The 15,823-nt window shown below is 50.1% G+C and overlaps 2 protein-coding genes across 8 annotated transcripts in view; one reads left to right on the top strand and one right to left on the bottom strand.

Moving 5' to 3' along the window:
- Positions 1-1,246: 1,246 nt before the first annotated feature.
- Positions 1,247-15,283, bottom strand: LGALS12 (galectin 12). 7 transcript variants are annotated; one of them, XM_069566046.1, is made up of 10 exons: positions 14,982-15,242; positions 14,193-14,312; positions 13,234-13,322; positions 12,924-13,137; positions 11,799-11,918; positions 10,833-10,871; positions 10,215-10,241; positions 9,511-9,599; positions 7,122-7,272; positions 4,894-6,634 (listed from the first exon to the last, which is right to left on the bottom strand). In XM_069566046.1, exons 3-10 carry the CDS (start codon positions 13,272-13,274, stop codon positions 6,488-6,490), a joined length of 828 nt encoding a protein of 275 aa, XP_069422147.1. In that variant the 5' UTR covers positions 13,275-13,322; positions 14,193-14,312; positions 14,982-15,242; the 3' UTR covers positions 4,894-6,487. The 7 variants fall into 7 exon arrangements, 6 of the variants coding, with proteins under 6 accessions (XP_069422144.1, XP_069422147.1, XP_069422143.1 ...); XR_011251854.1 differs by lacking the exons at positions 14,193-14,312; positions 14,982-15,242 and adding an exon at positions 3,801-4,363 and having other exon boundaries at positions 5,459-6,634; positions 13,234-13,587; XM_069566042.1 differs by lacking the exon at positions 14,193-14,312 and having other exon boundaries at positions 14,982-15,283.
- PLAAT5 (phospholipase A and acyltransferase 5) overlaps positions 14,845-15,823 on the top strand; it is a 28,910-nt gene continuing 27,931 nt past the window's right edge. The window contains exon 1 of the mRNA XM_069566048.1: positions 14,845-15,043. Within this exon, the coding sequence (XP_069422149.1) occupies positions 15,007-15,043 (37 nt within the window). The 5' untranslated portion in view covers positions 14,845-15,006. The remainder of the gene's footprint in view (positions 15,044-15,823) is intronic.

Raw genomic sequence — 15,823 nt, 5'->3', positions numbered from 1 at the left:
GTTCTCCCATTCAGAAGGCTGTCTTTTCACCTTGTTTATAGTTTCCTTTGTGTGCAGAAGCTTTTAATTTTAATTAGGTCCCATTTTTTTTTTTTTTTTGCTTTTATTTCCGATATTATGGAAGGTGGGTCATAGAAGATGCTGCTGTGATTTATGTCGGAGAGTGTTTTGCCTATGTTCTCCTCTAGGAGTTTTATAGTTTCTGGTATTACGTTTAGATCTTTAATCTATTTTGAGTTTATTTTTGTGTTTGGTGTTAGAAAGTGTTCTAGTTGCATTCTTTTACAAGTGGTTGACCAGTTTTCCCAGCACCACTTGTTAAAGAGAAAATCTTTTTTCCATTGTATATTCTTGCCTCCTTTGTCAAAGATAAGGTGTCCATAGGTGTGTGGATTTATCTCTGGGCTATTTTGTTCCACTGATCTATATTTCTGTCTTGTGCCAGTACCACACTGTCTTGATGACTGTGGCTTTGTAGTAGAGCCTGAAGTCAGGCAGGTTGATGCCTCCAGTTCCATTCTTCTTTCTCAAGATTGCTCTGGCTATTCGAGGTTTTTTTGTATTTGCATACAAATTGTGAAATTATTTGTTCTAGCTCTGTGAAAAATACCGCTGGTAGCTTGATAGGGATTGCATTGAATCTGTAGATTGCTTTGGGTAGTATGCTGATTTTCAGTATATTGATTCTTCCAATCCACGAACATGGTATATTTCTCCATCTATTAGTGTCCTCTTTGATTTCTTTCATCAGTGTTTTATAGTTTTCTATATATAGGTCTTTAGTTTCTTTAGGTAGATATATTCCTAAGTATTTTATCCTTTTCGTTGCAATGGTGAATGGAATTTTTTCCTTAATTTCTCTTTCTATTTTCTCATTATTAATGTATAGGAATGCAAGGGTTTTCTGTGTTGATTTTATATCCTGCAACTTTTCTATATTCATTGATTAGCTCTAGTAATTTTCTGATTGTATCTTTAGGGTTTTCTATGTAAAGGATCATGTCATCTGCAAACAGTGAGAGTTTTACTTCTTCTTTTCCAATTTGGATTCCTTTTATTTCTTTTTCTGCTCCGATTGCTGTGGCAAAAACTTCCAAAACTATGTTGAATAGTAGAGGTGAAAGTGGGCACGCTTGTCTTATTCCTGATTTTAGGGGAAATACTTTCAATTTTTCACCATTGAGGATAATATTTGCTGTGGGTTTGTCATATATAGCTTTTATTATGTTGAGGTATTTTCCTTCTATTTTTGCTTTCTGAAGAGTTTTTTTTATCCTAAATGGATGTTGAATTTTGTCAAACGCTTTCTCTGAGTCTATTGAGATAATCATATGGCTTTTATTTTTCAATTTGTTAATGTGGTGTATTACATTGATTGATTTGCGGATATTGAAGAATCCTGCATCCCTGGGATAGAGCCCACTGGGTCATGAGGTGTGATCTTTTTAATGTGTTGTTGGATTCTGATTGCTAGAATTTTGTTAAGGATTTTTGCATCTATGCTCATCAGTGATATTGGCCTGTAGTTTTCTTTTTCTGTGGCATCTTTGTCAGGTTTTGGTATTAGAGTCATGGTGGCCTCATGAGATGAGTTTGGAAGTTTACCTTCCTCTGCAATTTTCTGGAGGAGTTTGATTAGGATAGGTGTTAGCTCTTCTCTAAATTTTTGGTAGAATTCATCTGTGAAGCTGTCTGGACCTGGGCTTTTGTTTGCTGGGAGATTTCTGATTACAGTTTCAATTTCCATGCTTGTGATGGGTCTGTTAAGATATTCTATTTCTTTCTGGTTCAGTTTTGGAAAGTTGTACTTTTCTAAGAATTTGTCCATTTCTTCCACATTGTCCATTTTATTGGCATATAGTTGCTGATAGTAGTGTCTTATGATCCTTTGTATTTCTGTGTTGTCTGTTTTTGTCTCTCCGTTTTCATTTCTAATTTTATTGATTTGATTTTTCTCCCTTTGTTTCTTGATGAGTCTGTTTTCTGGTCTCTTCAGTGTCTAATTTCTGCCTTGGCACAAGGGGGTGGTGGTGGACACTCTTTTAGGCTCACTTGTTCAGTTGTGCTGTGGGGAGGGAGGGAGGCTGCAAACAAATAACTCTGGCATGTGCTCACAGTGTCTCATCCACACTGGGTTTGCCCTGGCTCACGGCATGTGTGCTTTCCCTGTCTACACTGCTTAGGCTCTAGGTTGCTCTGCCGGGAACTGTCTGAGGCCGGCCCTGGGTTGTATCCACTTCCCCGGTCTAAGCCGCTCAGGTTCAGGTACTCGGGTAGTCCTCAGACATGCAGACTTGGTTGGGCCTGTGTTTTGTGCCGGTGACCAGGTGTTTGGTGAGCACGGTTGCTGCAACTTATTGCCTCCCACGTCTCTGTCGCTCGCTTTTCTGGGTGTACAACCGGTGCACCTTCTCAGGCGGATGTTGACCGTCCAGAATCCCAAGAGGTCTTGGTTCGCAACGAAGCCTGCTTGCAGTTTGGTAGATAATGCCTCTCTGGGGCCGCGATTGTCCCCTTCCGGCTCTGGCTGCCCTCGCCTGCCTGTCACCAGAGGGGGATGGGCCGGTCTGCAGCCAGGTTGCTCTGCTCAGTCCTTTGTTCTGTGAGTGGGCCTGGCAGTGTCTTAGGTTAGGGCTTTTCACGTGGTAGTTAGCCCACAGTCTGGTTTGCTATCCCAAGTTAGTTCCCTCAGATTGCCCTTGGCGCATTCAGGCCCGGTCCTTACTCTAAGCAATGCAGCCCGTGCCTCCCTGCCCAGCCCCAGCTTGCTAGTGGCGAATGCAGGTGTCTGTGCTGCTTCTCCGCTGGGGGAGTTACTGTTGGGCATGTAATCTGTGGGTTTTAATTATTTATTTTTCCTCCCAGTTATGTTGCCCTTTGTGGTTCCAATGCTCACCAGAGACTCGGCAGTGAGGGTGTTTCCTGGTGTTTGGAAACTTCTCTCTTTCTAAGACTCCCTTCCTGGGATGGAGCTCCTTCCCTACCTCTTTTGTCTCTCTTTTTATCTTTTATATTTTTCCCTACCTCCTTTCAAAGACAATGGGCTGCTTTTCTGGGTGCCTGATGTCCTCTGCTGGCATCCAGAAGTCGTTTTGTGGAATTAACTCAGCATTCAAATGTTCTTTTGATGAATTTGTGGGGGAGAAAGTGGTCTCCCCATCACATTCCTCTGCCATCTTAGGACCACCCCAGCAAATATTCTAAAGTGAACAAAAATGCAAACACAAAATATCAAAATTTGTGCGGTATGGGTAAAGTGCTGAGAAAAAATGTATTATCTTAAATGCTTATATTAGAAAAGAAGAAAAGTTTAAGTACTCTGAGCTTTCAACTGAAGAAATAGAAAAAAAGAGCAAAATAAACCAAAGCAAGTAAAAAGAAGGAAATAAAGAAGATAAAGGCAGAAATCTATAAAGTTGGAAACAGAAAATAGTAGAGAAAATCAATAGGGTCAAAGCTATTTTTCTGAAAATACCAATTAAATTGGTAAAGCTCTAGTGAGATGGACAAAGGAAAAAAGGGGAAAAGATTCAAATGACCAATATCAGAAATGAAAGAAGGGTTTTCACTAAAGACCCCACAGACATTGAAGAGATAAGAAAATCATATGATGCACTCTGTGTATGCGTTACATTTGACGACCAAGATTGAATGTAGATTGGTACAGCCGCTATGGGGAACAGTGTGAAGATCCCTTACCAAATTAGGGATAAAATTACCATATGACCCAACAACCCCACTACTGGGCATATGCTCTGAGAAAACCACAATTCAAAAAGACACATGCACCCCAGTGTTCACTGCAGCACCATTTATAATAGCCAGGACATGGAAGCAACCTAGATATACCTTGGTAGATGAATGGATAAAGAAGATAGGGTACATAGGCACAATGGAATATTACTCAGCCATGAGAAGGAACGAATTTGAGTCAGTTGTAGTGAGGTGGATGAACCTAGAACCTGTTATACAGAGTAAAGTAGTCAGAAAGAGCAAATCAAATACTGCATAGTCATGCATCTATATGGAATCTAGATTACATGGACCAATTTCTTGAAAAGCAAACTAACAAAACCAACCCAATATAAAATACACAGTCTATTCCTGTGTCCTATTAAAGGAATTGAATTTTTAATTAGAAAATCTTCCAAATGGAAATATCCAGGTCTAGATAGCTTCCCCAGCAAATTTCATGAACAGTTTAAAGAAACAGTCCCAATTTTTACAAAATTCCAGAAAATAAAGAAGGGGACAGCACTTCTGAGAGGATACACAGATGGAAAATTAGCTCATGAAAAGATGCTCAATATCTTTAGCTGCTGCTGCTGCTGCTGCTGCTAAGTCATGTCAGTCGTGTCCGACTCTGTGCGAACCCATAGACGGCAGCCCACCAGGCCCCCTCCGTCCCTGGGATTCTCCAGGCAAAAACACTGGAGTGGGCTGCCATTTCCTTCTCCAATGCATGAAAGTGAAAAGTGAAAGTGAAGTCGCTCAGTCATGTCCAACCCTCAGTGACCCCATGGACTATAGACTTCCAGGCTCCTCTGTCCTTGGGGTTGTCCAGGCAAGAGTACTGGAGTGGGGTGCCATTCCCTTCTTTGCTTTAGCTGCTAGGGAAATACAAATTAAAGCCGCAATGAGATACCTCTACATATCAAGCATGGCTAACATATAAAATCCTGAAAATAACAAGTATTGATGAGCATGCAGAACAACTGGAAATTTCATAGACTGCTGGTGGAAATGTGAAATTCCCAAAGCTACTCTGAAATAACTCTGGAAAATAGTTTGATAGTTTCTTATCAGATTAAACATGCATTTACCACATAATCCATCAAGCCCACTGGTAAGTATTAAACCAAGAGAAATGAAAAGTTACATTCATACAAAGACTTGTATGCAAATGTTTTTAGCAGCTTTATTCATAATTGTCAAAAACTGAAAACCACTCAAATGTTCTTCAGTGGGTCAACAGATATATGGCGGTACAATAGAATCATACTGAGTGTTAATAATAAATAGAAATGGCTCAGTGTTACCACACAGCAACTTAGATCAGTACCCAAGGTACTGCTAATTGAAACAAACCAGTTTCAAAGGGTCACATCCTACCCAATTCCATTCATAGGACATTCTCAAAATGCAAACTACAGTAATGGAGAGCAGATCAGTGAGTTGCTGGGGGTTAAGGGAGGGGATCAGAGAAGGAAATGGCACACCACTCCAGTACTCTTGCCTGGAAAATCCCATGGACGGAGGAGCCTGGTAGGCTGTAGTCCATGGGGTCGCTAAGAGTTGGACATGACTGAACAACTTCACTTTCACTTTTCATTTTCATGCATTGGAGAAGGAAATGGCAACCCACTCCAGTGTTCTTGCCTGGAGAATCCCAGGGATGGGGGAGCCTGGTGGGCTGCCGTCTATGGGGTCGCACAGAGTCGGACACGACTGAAGCGACTTAGCAGCAGCAGCACCAGCAAGGAGGGGGTGGAGAAGGTATGATTACACAGAAGCAACACCAAGGAATTTTTTGGAATGATGGGAGTTATATATCCTGATTGTATTGGTGGTCATCAGGAAAGTCAATGTTACACATTAATTAAAAAATAAAATAAAAAGTATGGATAAACACTAGAAGTATATAAAATGGAATTCATACCTTCCAAATTAGCTTAAGAAAAAATGGGAGGGTGATAAAAGAGACTTTATCAATCCAACAGTAAGTATGAAAGCTGAAAATATAAGGACAAAATAGCAATAGTAAGTAGAACACACAAAATAAGATCATTCAAATAATATCAAATATACCAGGAATCATAGTTGTGGACCTGTGACCAGGCACATGGTTATCTCACAGAACACTTCCGGCCTCCCTTGTAGACAGTGTGGCCGTGTAACTGAGTATTTGCCAATGAGACGTGAGAGCAAATAGCGTGTGCCAATCCCAGGCCTGGGCTTATGACATCAGGGGGCCCTTTTCCATGCTCTCTATTTGCCTTCTCAGCGGTTGAAATCTAGATTCAGTGGTGACCATGCTTCAGCCACGCAGGTGATGCTGATGCTCTGGGGTTGGTGGGATGACCCAGAAGGTCCACAGGGAGCAGACTTACCCACTGACCTGAACCATTTTCTGTTTATGTGAGAAGGAAATAAATATCTCAATTTTTAAAGGTGCTATACTTTGGGGTACCCTTGTTAGGCTTCATTTGGAGTATCTACCTCCTTTTAGAGGCCCCTGAATGACGGCAGAGCCAAATCCCAGGCTCTCAGAAGAGGGAGCTGCAGAGTTTCCGGAGCCTTCACATTCTTGTGCCCACCTTCTGCTGTGGGGCCCAAAGCATCTGCAGACTCAGGCTCCTGGTTTCGGAGGTGAGCCAGGCCTGACATCGTGGGGACACTTTTAACAAGGGGAGGAGAGTGGGGTCAGCTGGTGGGGCCCTCGGTATAGGCAGGTCCTCTTCTCTGGCTGGACCCTCTGGCTCCCTCCTCAGTAGTGGACACAGTAGAGCTGGACGCTGCCACTGATTCGCAGCTCCCGTAGCTGCTCCAGGACCTGCTGGCCCAGGCTGGTGGCCCCCACGCCCTGCCCGTTGAGCGCCAGCTTCAGGCCTCCCTCCTGGCACAGGAGCAGCACCTGGTGCAGAAGGGCATGGGGTGCTGCAGGCTTCCAGACCCTCCCTTGCCTGCCTGATGCCCCACCCAGTGGCTTCTCCTTCCATCAAAGGACACAAGGAATGGACCCACGGGGCACCCAGTAGAGAAAAAGACGGGATGACGGAGGGGCCCAGGTTGTCATCAGCCCTTCCACAAGGATCTGCCCAGGACTTGGCCTCTGTTTCACCATCTGTAACAGGGGTTGCTGCCCCTGGAGAAGTGGTCTCAACCTCAGCTGCATTGGAGCCATTAGCAGGGCTTTTAAATAATGCTGAGACCAGGGCCCACTTTGATTAATTACATTAGTATTTCAGGGTGTGAGATTAGCCCCACTGATTTCCTGTCTTCTAGTGGCTCTGGCTCCACAAACTGCACCCCCACTTCCTGGACGTACCCCCACTCTCCTGGATGGGAGTGCAGCTCTGCGCTCCACCCCAGAGGGACCAGGGATCTGGGCTCTGACCCACCTCGAAGAATCGCTGGGGGTAGAAGAGGAAAGGGGCCAAGATCAGCTTCTTCCGGCCCCAGCGGGAGACCCAGGCCAGAGTTCTGTCTGCAAAGGACGCCCTGAGCATCACTGGAACATGGGCAGCCTCGTCTCGCAGACTGAGCGTGAAGCTGTGGGAAGGGGTCGGAGAAGGTGTTTGTGGGCTTGCTAAGTAAACACCAGGTGCTGTGCTAAGCAGAGAGGGCGATGGTACCCCACTCCAGTACTCTTGCCTGGACAACCCCATGGATGGAGGAGCCTGATAGGCTGCAGTCGATGGGGTTGCTAAGAATCGGACACAACTGAGTGACTTCACTTTCACTTTTCACTTTCATGCATTGGAGAAGGAAATGGCAACCCGCTCCAGTGTTCTTGCCTGGAGAATCCCAGGGATGGGGGAGCCTGGTGGGCTGCTGTCTATGGGGTCGCACAGAGTCGAACATGACTGACGCGACTTAGCAGCAGCAGCAGCTGTGCTAAGCCTTGAGGTCAGTGGCCCAGGGCTGACCTAACCTAAAGAAATGTTCTGGCTGGTCCCCAGTATTGTTCAACTTTAAAGTGTTACCATTTTCTAAAACTGAGAAGGTGTTCGAAACTTTTGGCTTCTTTTTTAAAAAAAATTCAGAAGATCTGGCATCAGAAGATCTATAGAAATATTCTTTCCACTTCACCACATTCCCAACCTGGTGCCTCACTGTTTACATGACCTGCCTGGCCTCTGAGGACATGTGAATTCATGGCCCTTGAGAGAGAGCAGTAAAATGATCTGTGTGTCAACTACTAATAACCATGTGACTCTGAGCTAAGATCTGGCTTCCTGTCTCCAAATTTGGGAAGGAGCGGGGGTTCTTTTGTTCACTGGAAACTTTTTCATCTTCCCTGTTCAGGTGGGATTATCTTTCTCCTTTTTTTCCAATGGGGGAACTCAGGGCTCAGAGGGGGTGGAGTGGCTTGCCTAAGACCGCAGTTTATAAAAGGCAAAACCAGGAATCCAACCCAGTCAGGCCTGGTTTTTGAGGCCCATGCTGCTGAGTGCTGTGCTGCAAGCCTGCCTAGAATTCACAGACCTGATCATGAGCGTGCAGGGCAAGGGTTTAATCAGGTCAGTGACTTAAAAAAGAAGAACAAAACCGAAGGGGATAGGCCAGGGAAAATACATGGCATTTTCCTTACTCCCCTGCTCCTCCACCACATTTGTGGACCACTTGCTATATGCCTGGCATAATCCCTAAAGCTGGACTGTTTTTACCCCCTTTTACAGACAAGGAAACTAAGGCACAGAAAGGAAAGGTCACTGCTGTGAAGCTGCTCAGATTTGAAGTGTCCTCAACAGAAGTCAAGGGCTTCCCAGGTGGCGCTAGTTGTAAAGAACCCACCTACCAATGCAGGAGACATAAGAGATTTGAGTTTGATTCCTGGGTCGGGAAGATCCCCTGGAGAAAGAAATGATGACCCACTCCAGTATTATTGCCTGGAGAATTCCATGGACAGAGAAGTCTGGCAGGCTACAGTCCGTAGGGTTGCCCAGAATCGGACACGACTGAAGTGACTTAGCACGCACGCATGCAACAGAAGTGAAACCCAGGAAATCGGGTCCAGAAACATCATGAGATCCAGTGCAGTTCCAGAAAGAAGGAAAGAAGGAGAGAAGGAAGGATGATGAGGAAGAAGGAAAGAAAAGAAAGATACTTGTCTTACTGGAGCCTGCATATTTGAGGAATGAAGTAGTAGCGCCCCCTGTAGGAGAAGTCAGGCAGCATCCATTTGACTAGAGTTCCTCTAAGTCCTCACCTCCCAGCGCAGGGCCTCCTTTCTGGGCTCCCCTGGCGGTGTTTCCTAAACCAGGGCACTGTGGGAGATCAGGTCCTCTCATCTGTTTGCGACTTCTCGAGTTGTACACTTTTATTCTCTAGTTTTTATTTTTTTGGCTGAGAGGCATTGAGGGAATCTTAGTTTCCTGACCAGAGAGCAAACCTATGCCCCTTCACTGCAAGCGCAGAGTCCTAACCACTGGGCTGCCGTGGAAATCCCAGCCTGTGTCTTTAAAGGAACTTTCCCGAGGCTGCATGTGGGACCTGTGGTGAGAGGCTGGCTGGCCTGACCACACGTCCAGGCAGGGAAGACACTCCCAGAATTGGAGCTGCTGGTGCCACAAAGCCACCTGAGCCCTGGAACCAATCCCAGGTCAGACTTCCACAGGCTCTGTGACCTTGGGCAACTTACTTCTGCTCTCTGCTCCTCTGTCTCCTCACCGGGAAGGTGGGGACTAAGCAGTAGTGCTGGAGATCGAAGAGGTGATGCTTCTGAAGCTCGTGCCTGGCACAGATGCATCCTGTCCCCCACTCCCACCCCCAATTCTGCATACTTACTCCTTTGGCTCCGGTAAGACCAGTCCCCGCACTATGATGACCTGTCCAGGCCAGAGACCCTGGGGAAGGGCATGCGAGCAGGGCACCTCCTGAAGGAACACAGGAGATGACTGAGAGGCGAGGGCTGGGGAGGGGGGGGGATCTCACAGAAAGGGTTGGGGAGGGCTACTGCCCCGAGGAGCTGCTTCCTGGGCTGTCCTTAGGGGCCAGGGAGCACTGAGGCAGGTAAATCTCTGCCTCTGCGCCTGCAGCCAGGAGGAAACAGCTCTGCTCAGTTACTATACACCTACTGCAGGCCGGCCTCCTGTACTCTGCTCTCCCTGGCCTCCCCATCTCTTCGCCTGCCCCCTGTGCTATGAGCCCCTAATGCTGTGCTCCAAATGGGAATGGCTCATTCCTTGGTCTGCCTCCCCACCAGCCTGTAAACGGCTGGAGAGGTGCAGCTGATACGTACCTCCACCCTACAGCCCGGTGCTGGGCCTAGCAGGGATGACTATCAGAAAATCGTGTGCTGAATAAGTGGAGAATAGGCAAAATGAACCTGGAGCTTCAGCCTGAAGTTGCCGGTTCACCCACAACTTGCAATTCAAGGGGAAATCCTGGTGCTGGGGGCCATTTCCCGCCAGGTGGGGGCGCCCTCCCAGCCCTGATAGAGCAGGTGAGGGACTGTCCCTCCACCAGACGCAGGAGCAGAGGTCACTCACCAGCTCCGGGCTCCTCAGCAGGAAGGGCTGTCAAGGAAAGAAAGAGGGGACATGGAGGCCACGTGGTGCTCGCTCAAGGAAAGGGATCCTTAAAAGTTGGGGATACCGGGGGTTTGCTTCTCTCAGAGATAATACAGGAAAATGACTGGCCCTCCAGTGGGGCCCTCTTGAATTCAGGTGGACACTGGCTCTGGAATAACGGGGAAGAACTGGATGGAGAGTCTGTCATTCACTCACTGTGTGACCCTGGCTGAGTCCCTGGGTCTCATCTCCCTTCTGCCCTGCAGGCCAACCTGCTACCTTGCAGGGTTGCTGAAGCTCCATCTGAGATGGATCTGGTAGAAAGGCTGGGCCCTGCCCCCTCCAGGAAGTCGCCCACCACATCCGTCCTCCCTAGCTGGCCCTGGCACCAGGGAGAGGCAAATCCAGGCTCCCATGGGCTGAGGCAGGGCCAGCTGTAACCATGGTGACTGTGCAGTGAGGGAGGGGGCAGCTGGGCCTTGTGCACTGTGAGCAGCAGTCCAGCGAGTGGCAGGTCCCGCTGGGGGCAGAGGGCGGGGTACTGGCTCAGCTGGGATGGCTGGGACAGCAAAGGCTAACCCAGCTCCCAAGACTCACGTGTCCAACCGGATACTCGCTGCCACCCTCTGCAAATGGCTGTCGGGAGAGAGAAAAAGCAACAGGCAGGATTCAGGACCGCTGCAAGTCTAGAGCTTTATTGATTTGCCTCCTGCCTGCCCTGCTGTGCCTGGGAAGGAGGGCAGAGGCCGGCTGTGGCCTTGGTAGCTCCTCCTCTCCCCAGAGGCCTTGTCAGGGCTTCTTAAACCTGGCATGTTGATCCAGCTGATTCCTGGGCCCTACCTCTGACTTACTAAATCAGGATCTCTGGTGGTGGGTCCCAGAAATCTGCACTTTTAAATCAGCTCCTCAGCTGGGAATGATACAGCCAGTGCTATGTTTGGGTCCCACAGCTCCAAGACTCCAAGTCATTTGCCTTCTGGCCACTGCTCCACATTGACCAGACTCCACGCCCAGGAGAGCTCAAATGGCAGCTCAGTTGGTAAAGAATCTGCCTGCAATGCAAGGGACCCTGGTTTGATTCCTGGGTCGGGAAGATCCCCTGGAGAAGGGATAGGCTATCCATTCCAGTATTCATGGGCTTCCCTGGTGGCTCAGATGGTAAAGAATCTGCCTGCAATGTGGAAGACCTGGGTTTGATTCCTGAGCTGGGATGATCCCTTGGATAAAGGAACAATTTCCCATTCCAGTATTCTTGCCTGGAGAACTCCATGGACTGAACAGCCTGGCAGGCTACAGTCCATGGGGTTGCAAACAGTCAGACATAACTGAGCGACTTTCACTTTCACGTCCAGGACAGACTTCTGCCCCAGGCTCTTGGGCCCCTCTTCTGTGGTCACCTCGTCCCTCGCCCCCGCCATGTCCAACACCTGGATGGATGCCCTCCACCTTGGCTTTAATTGGTGTCAGGACTTGTCTGGGATGGAAGGGGGTCCCAGGCTTGTCCAGGCATCAGGGGAAGTCAGAGGCTGCTGCCACCCAGGCCTTGGCCCCAGAGGAACTTACGTTGATGTTCAGGAATCCAACAGCCGTCACCGAGATGTCGCCAAATATGCCCAGGGTGTCTACCCGAGACAGCGGGAGCCGGTAGCGGTAGTGGAGGAAGTGCTGTCCATTTACACTCACCTGGAGAGACAGACGAGGCTGAGACCATACTGACGTGCCAGACGTCCATTGAGTCTCTTACTGGAATTTTCCTCTTTTAACTTCAAACCAACTCTAGGAGGCAAGTATGTTTTACAGACAGGTGCCCAAGGCTTGGGGGAACTTAAGTAGCCTCCCCAAGGTTGTGGAACTGGCAGGCAGAGCACGTTCAATGCCCCACCTGGCCCCTGACACACCACACTGGCCCCCTTTAGCCTCTCAGCTGACCTGCCAGCAGCCGCAGCAGCCCTCCGCCTGCCCCATGCACAGGAGAGGAGACTCAGGGGCTCTGGGACCGCTGTCCCTCCCTGCAGTGCTGGCTGGCACCAGCTCCCTCCGCCCTGGAGAAGTCTGAAGATCCTTCTGGCAGGAGTTTGCATCAGCAGTGAAAGCCTTGAGGCCAGGTTTCTCTCTCCCTTCCCTCCCCATTCTTCTGTGTGAGGGGGAGAATGACAGTTCCTTCCTCATGGGTGGTTGTGAGGAGTCAGTGAGCTGAGAACAGCGCCCGGCATCTGCAGCGCTCTCTAGATGCCCCCGGTGACAGCGGCAGCACCATGGCGTCTGCTGAATACCGCCATGTGTGCCGGGCCAGGTGAGCCCAGAGCAGCTTGGAACCGGGCTTGGCAGCTCCTTGGTCCTCTGAGTACTGGACTCTGTGCTCCATCCCTCCAAATACCCCTTAACACAGTGACAAGGGGAATGGCTGAAGGAAAGGGAAGCAGAAGGACACGAGTTCTGGACTCCGTGATGTCCCCTCCCGTGCGTGCTAAGTCGCTTCCGTCGTGTCCGACTCTTTGCAACCCTATGGACTGCAGCCCTCCAGGCTCCTGTCTATGGAATTCTCCAGGCAAGAATACTGGAGTGGGTTGCCATGTCCTCCAGGGGATTTTCCCGACCCAGGGGTCGTCTCTTGCATCTCCTGCGTTGGCAGGCAGGTTCTTTACCACGAATGCCACCTGGGAAGCCCTGGTGTCCCCTCCTGCTCACCTTCATCTCCTCATTTCCAAAGAGAAAGAGGATGAGGAAGCTGGCCCCTCTCTGCAGGGCCACGTGGGGCCACCGGGCCTCAACTTGCCAGCGCCCACGGTACAGGGTGTTGCAGATGACGTGAGGTTTGGTGGTGTGGAAGCGAGGGTTGAAGTGGATGGCGATATCTGGCCGGGGGTGCAGGCTGCAGCCGCACTGGAAGTCCACCTGGAACCTGGCGGGGCAGTGAGGCTCTCAAAGGGCACCTCTGGTCAGAGACTCCCAGAGACCCTGAAGGCAGAGAGGAAGCCCCGTGGAGCACTCCCCTTACCTGCGTGCATTTAGAGGGACCGCTCCCTGGAGCATGACCATCTTGCCTGCTCGCAGGCCACCAAAAATTGTTGTGACATAAGGAATTACCTGAACAAAGAAGAAACTCATCCATACCAGGTTGGAGATAGGGACTAGGGACCCCTGTGTTGAGGGTGGGATGGGGAGGGAAGAAGAACAAGATAACTGTACCACCCCAAACAGAAAAAGTCTTGATGGGAAAAAATAAGTTTTCTCTGAAATGTGCTCTTTCATTTCCTCTCCTTTCTTGGACCTTCACAACACCCAGGCCACACTGCACGGGGGAAGCCAGATTCAGCTCCACTGCCCCCTTGGAACACCAGCCCAGCCCTCCTCTCAGCTCCCAGGGCACAGTAGTGACCTCACTGAGGTTTGCAGTCCCCTGGCTGCCACCCTGGCCTCCAGCAGCCTGGTGTCCAGGCTCCCCGACGACTGCTTATAGGCCAGAGCCTGGGAACTGGGAGGCAGAGGGATGGACACGCTGGGATCTGAGCACAGATTCTGGCATGGATGCCTGATAGTGACGCAGTCTACCTTCTCAGCTCGCCTTTGCCCCTGGTATTCCTAAAAGACGACGCACACTTTTACCGCTTCTGGCCCTTTCTGGGACTGTTTCCTCAGCCCTCCCTCCACCTTGTGAAATCTGACTTGACTTCCCTGGCTCTGATTGCTTCTCCAAGGGTCATCCACTTTGGTGCCTGAATTATCCCATCCCTCACTGTGCTCTCTGCCGCCATGGCTAGTTAGGCCCTTGGCCGACTGCCTTAGACGGAGCCCTATGGCTGGGAGGCACAAGCCCCTCAAAGCCAAAGTCCTGTCTTTAGCTTCTACAGGCTCAGTGCCTGGCCTGGCACAGAGTGGGCTCTAAAGGGGTGTCTGCAGAATAAATGTGAACTTGCCCAGGTACACACTGGGCAGCGTCACAAGATGGGCTCTTACCCAGTGTTCTCCAACTCCCAGCAGCTTTCAGAAGCCCAAACTGCCGAGATGAGCTGAGACCCAGTAGGTCTGCCTTCCAGGTGGGAGCTTGCAGCTTGCAAAGCAAGGGGCCCCTCAAACCTGGGGAGGATCAGGAGGCCCTGGCTATCAGAGCACCCACAGCTTAGCTGGGCTCAGCATGCCAGTCCCTCCCACTTCCCAAGCTCTGGGCTTGGCCTGTAATTAACTGAGCTGAAGCTGTTCTCCTGAGAGGAGAGGACCAAGTAAAGAGAAAGTGATAATTAGTGCTCATTAGTGGGAGGGTGGGTCTCCTGGGAGTTTAATCTTCTATAATGCACTGTCAGGCTTCAGGAAATCTGCAGGGCACTGGGCCAAAGGAGGAGTCCAGGAAACCTGACTGACTGGGAGGTTCTGACCCGACTCCCAGGCTAGAGATGAGACTGCCCTTCCTAAGTGATCAGGGTCCCCCAGCGAAACTACAACCCTCCCTCCCCCGCCCCACCACCAAGGCCCTCTTAGCCACCCACTGCGGAATAGGAGACAGCACTGTCCTCAGGCTCTACTGCTTTTAAAACGCAATCTCCCCACGAGCTCATTGACAAGCAAGTGGAAATGAGCTGGCAGTCACTCTAAGCTCAGGAGGGCCTTCCAAGAGCCATGGGCAGTGGCTGGGGAAACAGGGTCCTTGACTCAGGGCCTCTCCAGCCCCCTGCCAACCTGGGAGACCGGGCCCAGCTGGAAAGGGGAGCCCTGAGACCCAGGAGGTTCCAGACCTGAGCGGCTGCTCACCGGGTGGAAGACCGGCGGCTGCAGGATGAAAGTGTCAGGAAGCGGGTCCAGTTTCTCTCCAGGTGACATGAGGGTGGGGTGGGGCGCCTGGGGCAGTTCTCCCCGCTGTCAGTCTCACCTGCACCGGGCAGGGTCCGCTGTCTACCCCCAGTGCCCCAACCCAGCTCCAGCCCCACCGACTGGATTGGGTGTCAGCAGAAGTCCAGGTCGAGGGGTGCGAAGCCTGCAGTAACTAACCTCAGGGTCTGAAGCACGCAGCCTGTTGCAGAGGGAAGCCAGAAGCTGGTTCCTTAGAAGCCAGCAGGGGGTTGTGGTTTCCGGGGCGGCAGCCGGAACCCTCCAGGGGTCAGAGGCAGAGTTGGTGGTACATGTGGGCAGGTCCCAGGAGAAGCTCCGCCCCCAACTTCCTGGCCACCAATGGGGGGCTTCCCCTTCCCTCCCCGCAAAAGGTTTCTACCTCTCTCCCTCCTTTTCTGCCGCTTTCCCCACTCTTCTCCTTTTGGCAAGTTTTATAGTCCTCTGGGGCTCCATTTCAGCAATGGCTGGAAATGCCAGGGCCCAGCTGGGTCACAAGGAAGTGGGATGGAGAGAGGTAAGAACAGGCAGGGTGAGAGGAGACCCTCTTTGGCCCAGAAAAGGCAGGTGAGCAGAGGGGAGCACACAGCTACACCAAAGGAGACCTGGGTTCTTGCTCAGCCTCTGCTATAACGTGCTGTTCCCCAGGACAAGTCACTTACCCTCGCTGGCGCTCCTTTTGATCGATTACATATAGAAAATGTGATCACAGTAGCCTGTCTTTTGTCTTGCAGGGAGGTCTGTATCCGGGAGTCGGTCTAGATTTC

This window comes from Ovis canadensis, chromosome 21 (genome assembly GCF_042477335.2).
Source record: "Ovis canadensis isolate MfBH-ARS-UI-01 breed Bighorn chromosome 21, ARS-UI_OviCan_v2, whole genome shotgun sequence".
Taxonomy (NCBI): domain Eukaryota; kingdom Metazoa; phylum Chordata; class Mammalia; order Artiodactyla; family Bovidae; genus Ovis; species Ovis canadensis.
Note: the sequence above shows the minus strand (reverse complement) of the source record. Positions and strands in the feature narration are given on the sequence as shown.